Source organism: Medicago truncatula, chromosome 3, assembly GCF_003473485.1.
Source record: "Medicago truncatula cultivar Jemalong A17 chromosome 3, MtrunA17r5.0-ANR, whole genome shotgun sequence".
NCBI classification, from domain to species: Eukaryota; Viridiplantae; Streptophyta; class Magnoliopsida; order Fabales; family Fabaceae; genus Medicago; species Medicago truncatula.
In genome coordinates, this window is record NC_053044.1 from 36,672,339 (window position 1) to 36,681,136 (window position 8,798).

General features: G+C 32.7%; 1 protein-coding gene across 1 annotated transcript; it reads left to right on the plus strand.

Moving 5' to 3' along the window:
• The first annotated feature begins 1,822 nt into the window (after positions 1-1,822).
• Positions 1,823-6,253, plus strand: LOC25489394 (uncharacterized). The gene is made up of 7 exons (XM_024779117.2): positions 1,823-2,027; positions 2,611-4,002; positions 4,515-4,570; positions 4,663-4,896; positions 5,020-5,311; positions 5,428-5,624; positions 5,846-6,253. The coding sequence occupies exons 2-7, from the start codon at positions 2,662-2,664 to the stop codon at positions 5,997-5,999; spliced, it is 2,274 nt and encodes a 757-aa protein (XP_024634885.1). The 5' UTR covers positions 1,823-2,027; positions 2,611-2,661; the 3' UTR covers positions 6,000-6,253.
• Positions 6,254-8,798: the final 2,545 nt, after the last annotated feature.

Consider the following 8,798-nt stretch of genomic DNA (forward strand, 5'->3'; position numbering starts at 1 on the left):
GGGCAAAAAATTTATCGCAAAACGTTACTTCATTCCTGCGAATAATTTCACATTTTCTGCAGATAATTTCACATTTTCTGCGGATATATCTTTCCTGCGATCCTAAAATCCTATGGTATTACCTCACCTGGGAACCTAAATCCTTGGCAAAATCTGCAGGAAATGTGTTTCCTGCGGAATTTACACAAAAATTCGCAGGAAAAGCTAAAAGTTCTAGTAATGGCTGGACTTGCTACAAAAAAAGTTGGAGCTGAGCCTAAGCTAGTGCCCAGGCTAGTTGGGGGATGGCTCCGCCCTTGCCTATGCCTCTGATAGCGTCTCTGAACCATTGTGCATTAAGTTTTGCGAGCTTTGAGAAATTCTTCTTACAGTTGACACTCTTCTAAACTGGGATGGAACTCTAAAAAACAAAAAAAATAATTTAATGAAAATAAATAATAAAAATATATATCATAATAAACATGTACAAAAAACCCTGAAAAATATAAACAAAAATAATCATTTTAAAGTCTTACATCTCCCTCTCATATGTGTCTGATGACGTGATGAGCATACAGGTCGAGGACTAGTGTGTCTTCTAGGCTATCATGATACGTATCGTTGGGGGCAGCATCGCATTCTGCATCTCAGCATCCGCATGCTCTTCTAACTCGTCATGTTGGGCCTTTGCTTCCTCGGGCTCAAGCTTTGACACCTAAGATAGTCTGAGAATGTCACACATGACCTTTCTCACTCATGCCTACCAAATCACTCGCTCTGGCCGAGACAGTCAAGGTCAGCTTGTTGCTTCTAACATGATCGGGGTGTGCCAACATATTTGAAAGAAATAAAATAAAAAATACATATAAAAATAAGTATACTAAAGCAAATTCCGAGACAAATCAACATTCGTCACACATGATATCACTCCTTCAAGATATTCTCTCCTTCAAAATATTCCTCGGTAAAAATTGAAGATCATCTTTCTTCTTAGTTGATGATATCACTAGGGTCTTGTTCTCCCAAGCTGTTAAAATTTCTTGTTAGTTTGTCTTAGGAGTTAGGCCCTCGCATCTACCAAGTTTTATATAACCGATATTGGCAAAAATAAAGTCAAAAAAATTAATAAAAATTTGTTTCGTTTATATTTAATTTTTAATATGTTTTTTCTTATTTTTATTAGAATTAAATCACCATTAGTTGGTGGTGCTAGAAAATAACGAGTTTCTAGACAAAAAAAAAATAAATAACGAGTTTTGTTTTATATTCTGAACGAAGACCAAAATGTTGGAATATTTTTTACTTTTTTTGAAGGAATGTTGGAATATTATTTATTTAGTACAACAATGTTAAATTTCATAGGGTCCTATTTGGCTCAAAGAATTAGTTTATACAGTTACACATAGAGGATTTGGTTAAAAAAAAACATATAAGATTAAACATGTTTTTTGTCTCTATAGATGTTCCAATTTATTCATTTTAGTCCCCCTAATTTTATTTTTAACCTTAAAATTTTCCAAAAGTTTTTCTGTTACATTTTTAATCTTTGCTTGTAAGTTGGATCATGTGTTTCCTTTAAAAAAAAATTGTATGATGTTTAAAATATTATAAGATTTTTTCCATAAACTTCTTGTTTTTTTTTTTTTTTTATCAAAACATGTTTGTAAAAAAAATAATTCAAAATTTTGAATGATGCACATAAGTTGATTTAAAAATAAAAGATTAAAAATGATATGTAATAGAAATTTTTTATTAAGACTAAAAGTCTAAGAAGTTTTTTAGAGAGAATAAAATAAAATGTTGAAATATTTTTTGAGCTTTGACTAAAAAATATTGATTTTGGACACAGCCAGCCGCCCCAAACCCAGACCAAGGAAGGACTTCCCGCTTCTCCCTCTATTTGTCTGTCTGACTGACTAATGAATAATGAATGAATGATAACCTAATCTTACGTTTCATTTTTCATTCAACTTTGCACTCTTCATTCAAAGTCAACAACGATAACGCATTTCTTCTTCCTTTCCCTTCCGATCTTTCAAACGGTTTAGGTAAGGTTTTTTCATCTTCATCTTATCTTATTTCTGACACACACTGCTTCTTTTAGATCTGGAACTCGTTTTTGTTATATATTCAGATTTGTATTCTATATGACTTGTTTATTAAAACACACGCTGTTACCGAGTTTGTATTGGAACTATTAGGAATAATACATGAATTTTATTTGAAAATGTCAAGATACTGAAGTATGATTAGATGTCTATGTTATGACATGCCAAGATAGGGAAATAATATGATTGATGTCTGTGTAATTATAAAATTCATTTTTATTTATTGGGCTCTAAGTTTGCATAGTGATACTTGATGAATATTGGAAATAAGGAAATAATTAATTACTTACAATGCTGTCAATAGCGGCTATAGTGGTGTTGTAGCGCCTATAGCATTGCTGAATTTGAACAATCTGCTATTTTATGGTGTTGTAGCGCTATAGCATAGCTGAATTTGAACAATCTGATGTTTTATGAGATCTGCGATTGACAACACCTATTACCAATCAAATAAGGAATGAAAAACAATTGCAGATAAGGAGATTATGCTTACACTGACATTTTGTTGTGTTATTGATTGCAGATCTTTGAATTCAAGTCTAACATAGCATATAAATCATTGCTTGCTATCGCCATGGAAGATCAGCATTTGTTGGAGACAAAGGAAGCAAGTTCCCAAGCGGTTGAGAAGCTGCAAGTAGATGCTTCTGCCATTCAGATTGAAGATCGGGATAAAGAGACAAAATCTCAGAATGTTGTTCATGATGGCCCTAAGTTTGACAGTAAACTGGATGATACATCGGACGTGATAACGGATGACAATGATGAAGAGAAAAAAATCAATGTCACTGGAGATTCTGGTTTAGCTCCGATCAATTCTGAAACTGAAATTGATAATGTTGGAAAAGAGTATTCTGGTGGAGATAAGGTGGAGGCCAACAGAAATTTTGAGGCTAAAAGTGAAGATACAAATCTAGATGAAATGCACAAATATGGACAGGATGATTTGGCTAAAGCAGAGAATGACGGTAGAGACATAGAATCCACAGATATGGATCAGAAGGCAGATGAAATTCCAAGTGAGGACAACAATTTGGACCCTGTATTTGATGGAACCGAGGTTCCGGGGATGGAAGTTAACCGGAGCACATCCACCCGTAAATTGGATGGAGATCAGGACAGTCCAGGTGTGGTTGAGAAGGCAGTCGCTCTTAAAAATCTTGTAAAGGAGAAAAGTGCAGTGGCAGTCTCCACTATGCTGCGCCGCCTTTCTGGAAAAAGTGATGAAGCTGATGTGGGTGATTTTGATGATGAAGGCAAGAATGTTTCAGATGTCTCAGAAGTTAATGAAGCCAAATTGGTTTCTGAGAAGCCAGTGGAGAAATCTGCTTGGAATCCCTTAAATTATATTAAGAAGTCATTTGATGTTGATGTGGAAAACAAAACTGATCAGAGGGATTCAGTAACAAATGGTCCATCATCACCAATAGCCATGAAAGGAAGGATTATATTGTACACCAAACTAGGGTGTCAAGAATCTAGAATATTTAGGCTATTTTTACGTACAAAAAGACTTAGGTTTGTGGAAATCAACATAGATGTATACCCTAGTAGAAAGATGGAGTTGGATAAGATATCTGGATCTACTTCTGTTCCCAAGTTGTTTTTCAATGAAATATGTATTGGAGGCTTGAGTGAGCTTAAAAACTTGGATGAATCTGGAAAGCTTGATGAGAAGATTGACTTTCTTATTACCGAAGCACCGTTATTTGAGACCCCATCACCGCCTTTTTCTGGAGAGGATGATATTTCCGTTAGTGGGGCAGTTGATGAATTGGCTCTTGTTGTACACAAAATGAAAGAATCTATTACTGTGAAAGACAGATTGTACAAAATGCGCAGGTTTACCAACTGTTTTTTGGGATCTGATGCTTTAGACTTCTTATCAGAAGATCAATATTTGGAAAGGCAAGAGGTAAGCTTGTTTAGTTGTCTTAGCTTTGGGTCTAATGTGTCAATAGACACCACATAAGTGATTCCACAAATTCATACGTAATCAAACAAATCATACACTAAATATCACATAAATTTACTTGGATACAGTTTCATGATTAAACAAATCATACGCTAAATTTCTCATGATTCAGAAGATCATATATAATGTATTACATAAAATGAGGTCTAACTGTACTTTGAATGACATAATCAAACAATTCATATCACACTTATCACATAGATTCTTTCAAATACAATTTGTAGGTCTTATCAAAGCAATCAAAAAAATTATACACTAAATATCCATAGATTTAAAAGATCATATATAATAATGTATTGCATAGAACTCTATTTTGTTATGATTTGAATAACACAATCAAACAAACAAATCATGCACTCAATATCCCATAGATTCATTCGAGCACAATTTATTTTTGGCTTCACAAAGCCATTGTTTTTCTTCTTTTTTTTTTATTTTGTCTGGTGGTGCAGGCTGTTGAATTTGCTCGAAAGCTTGCTGACAAATTTTTCTTTCGACATGTTCTTGAGTGAGTCTATATTAAGAGTTCTGATTTTTAATGTTTAATTTGTTTTGTTGTTACAAAGTTAACGATATTTACTAATTTTTGTTTTGATTTAGTGAAAATTTATTTGAAGATGGCAATCATGTATATCGCTTTTTGGATGATGATCCAATTGTGATGTCACAATGTTACAATATTCCAAAGGGTATTATTACCATTAATCCAAAGCCTATCGCAGAAATTGCATCAAGGCTGAGATTTCTGGCCTCTGCAATGTTCGAAGCCTATGCTATTGAAGATGGATGTCGCGTTGACTATACAAGTTTGCATGGAAGTGAGGAGTTCGCCAGGTGCCTTCATTATTTTTTGTATTTTGGTTTCCGTTAGAAGTTTAGAACTCTGACGCTTTATACGATATTTGATAGTCCATTCAGTCATTTTGCAAGTTCACATGCTATTTGTTGACATTGTAGGTATCTGAGAATAGTTGAAGAGCTCCAAAGAGTTGAAATATTGGATTTGTCTAGAGAAGAAAAGCTTGCTTTCTTTATTAATCTTTATAACATGATGACCATCCATGCAATCTTAATATTGGGTCATCCAGATGGAGCATTGGAAAGAAGGAAATTATTTGGAGAGTTCAAATATGTTATAGGTGGTTCCACCTACTCCCTTTCAGCTATTCAAAATGGAATATTGAGGGGAAACCTACGACCTCCATATAACCTTAAGAAGCCATTTGGTGCAAAAGATAAACGCTTAAAGGTAAGCTATTTTGTTGTTGTTGTTTGGCACAATCACTTTCATGTTTAACTTATTTTACAATCACATGCAGACTTTGATCAGTTTTTGATGTTCACGTTGATTCATTTATTTGATAGGTTGCACTCCCTTACCCCGAGCCTATGATTCATTTTGCTTTGGTATGTGGCACCCGATCTGGGCCTGCCCTTCGATGCTATTCTCCTGGAAAAATTGACGAAGAATTATTGGATGCAACTCGTAATTTCCTAAGAAGTGGAGGTCTTGTGATTGATTTGACGGCAAAGACTGCATATGTCAGCAAGATTCTTAAATGGTTAGTTCTTTTGAACAAATAAAACAACTCCTTAATATCTTATACACTAGCACATTTTATCTAACACAACGAGTAAGAAACCTTTTACAATTCTATACTTAGTTGAATGTTTCAAATTCAAAGTACGTAAGATTTTAATGTGATATGTAAAATTTGTAGAAATATCAATTAACAATATGTCAGTTAAAATAAAATAACCATTCCTCATTGTTCATGTTTAGGTATAGTATAGATTTTGGCAAGAGCGAGGTTGAGGTGATCAAGCATGTGTCAAACTATTTAGATCCAACTGACTCAGCAATATTATTGGACCTGCTTGCCTCTTCTGAATTGAAGGTTACATATCAGCCTTATGACTGGGGTTTGAACTACTAGATCACGCTATTGAAGTGTTATGTAAATATTTCCCGTATGTTAATTTTGATCTATACACAGACGACCACATAAATCATGTTGGCTGTTTTGACCATTCTAAAGCTAAAGGATAGAGTGGTAGAGTAAGAAAGAGAGATATAAGACTTGAGGAAAACATGTTTTCATTATTTCCTATCTTTCTATTTACCGTCTTAAATTTTCATACTTATTGTTTGATAAATTATGAAGATCCATCTGCTCATTTTACTTTGCAACCTTGAATTTGTGACGCAGTTGAATTACTTTTCTTAGGATAGTGAATGTTGTTAGCGTACCATGATAATGTGTATCTCCATTATTACAGGCGTTACTTTTTTTTTTCTTCTTTTTCTTAAGATAGTAGATCTAGGATATTCTTTAAGTATTAAAGTGAAAATATAAGATATTTTATTTTTGAGGCAGTAACAATATAAGATGAAATTGGATATAAAATGCGTAACTGACCCGAGGAATAGGTGTGAACTAACAAAGTTGCCTTTGTTAAGGTAGCAATTTGGTTTGTTTGCCACCAATAATTAGGTTTTGATAGAATCGTAGAAAGTGAATAAAAATTCGGGTTAAATACCTTTTTTTTATCTTTTAAGTTTGACAAAAATACCGAATTAATCCTTTTAAGTTTTTTAAGTTTAAAATATATCCTTTAAGTTATTTTAAGTTTTAAATAAGTCCTTAAAATTGCTAGTTTAATGAACATATTTAAAAAAATAAAATCAAACAGGTTCTTAAAAAATTTAAGGGACAAACAAGACCCATTTAAAATTTATAAAATTTAAAGGATTGACATGATATTTTTGTCAAATTTAGAAAATTTAAAGATGTATTTGACCTAAAAATCTACGATTCTCAATAATATCATGGTGAGTCTATGCATGATGTGTCTATGCAATTAATATTGTCTACCCCAAATGTTTAGTCAATATTTCTTGTGAATGATTTTCAAAATAATGAATCACATAATACACATTCGAATTTGGATAACGCAAGATCAATTTACACGACATAACTAGTTACATAAGAGAAAAAGTTGTGCAAGGAATTGAGCGACAACACAAGGGCACTAGGCATTCGTCAATATTAGGAGTGGGCAAAAAAACTAAAATCTGAACTGAACAAAAAAAAAAAAACTGAACAATTACTAACAGTTCAGTTCGGTAACTAAAATTCAATTTCATTTGTTTATTTCATATTTTTTTCAAAGGTATCAATAATAACAATTCAGTTTAGTTTGGAACAATTCAGTTCGGTTTGAAACAGTTCAATTCAGTTTGAAATGCAACAGTTCAGTTCAGTTATTTTAAATTTAACAAACAGTTCAGTTTTCATCCCGAACTAAACTATATCCACCTCTAGTCAATACAAATCAAGATACTCGGTAAGCACTGCACGCAAGTCATTGTGCTGAGCTTGCTCACTTAGGTGTTGGGCGCCCTTTGAGCTGTGTTTGGTTATATTTACCATGACTATTATTTTTTCCACCCTGTTGCCTTCTCGCGCGCCCTGCAAAAATTCTATAAATATCCCTGATCTGGATTACGTAATCCGAACCAGATTGTCAGTGTTTCCGGAATATATAATCCGAACAAATACGATATGAATATTTTGTGTCTTTCTTTGATATCAAGGGTCTCTGTTGACCCTTGTCATACACTAAGTTTTGACCAATTAATATTTTTACGCATTTTAAATTAGTCATTTTGTTTTTATTTGTATTTTAGTCATGTAAACATTTATATTTGTATTTTTAGCTCGTTAAAATATTTTTATTCGTATTTTAAATAGCTAATATTTTTATTTTTATTTTGGTTGGTTAAAACATTTTTCATTCGCTTTTTCAAACAATTAAATATTCTCGTCGTTGTTAATTTGTAATTTTCAGTGGGTTAAAACCTTTTTAGTCGCATTTTAAGTAGTGAAAATATTTTATTCGTATTTTGAGTAGTTAAAAGTTTTGTTCGCATTTTTGTACGGTTAAAACCATTTTGTTTGAGTTTTTAGGCATTTAAAGTTTTTATTCGAACATTTATTTAATTAAAATCTTTTTGCATGTATTTGTAGATAAATAAATTTCTTTTCCGCTCATACATAGTTTCTAGTCATCTCAGTCGAAATTTCGGTAGGGAGATTACTTTGAAGTACCTCATTTGGCTCCGAAGGGACAATTTTAATTATTATTATCTTTTATTTTATTTTATCAATTTTTATTATTATTAAATTTTTTTCTTTTTAACCATTTGAAGATAAGTCACGTAAGTGACATTTTTCTTCTTCTTTTTCATTTTTTTTATTATTTTATTTTTAAGTCCAATCCATGTGTCCTTATTTCATTGGTCCTTGCAGTCTTTTTCTCCAAGTTTCAGTCAGACCAAGTGCAATGGCTTGTTGAATCATTGTAGTGGGGGGTGTTGAAATTGAAAAAAAACTGAGTTGGAGGAAAGAGATGATGAACAAGTTCAGCTAGTTGAAAGTCTAGCCCATAAAGACACGTGGCGCGACACGATTGCATGAAACAGGCATGTGCGATGCACGCGCCGACAGGGCGCGTGAGAGACTGGAAGCGCGGAGAGAGAAAGAGAAATGGATAAATGTTGTGACACTTGGCATGTTTTGATTGGCTGCTTGGATTTTTATCTTCTTAATAATTTGGACTCAATTATTTCATTGCAAATATTTTTTTTTTGTTTTTTTTTTACCAAAATTCATGATTTTTTTTTTCTTTATAAATAGAGACTTGGATTATTTGATTTGGACACAGAAAAAAAA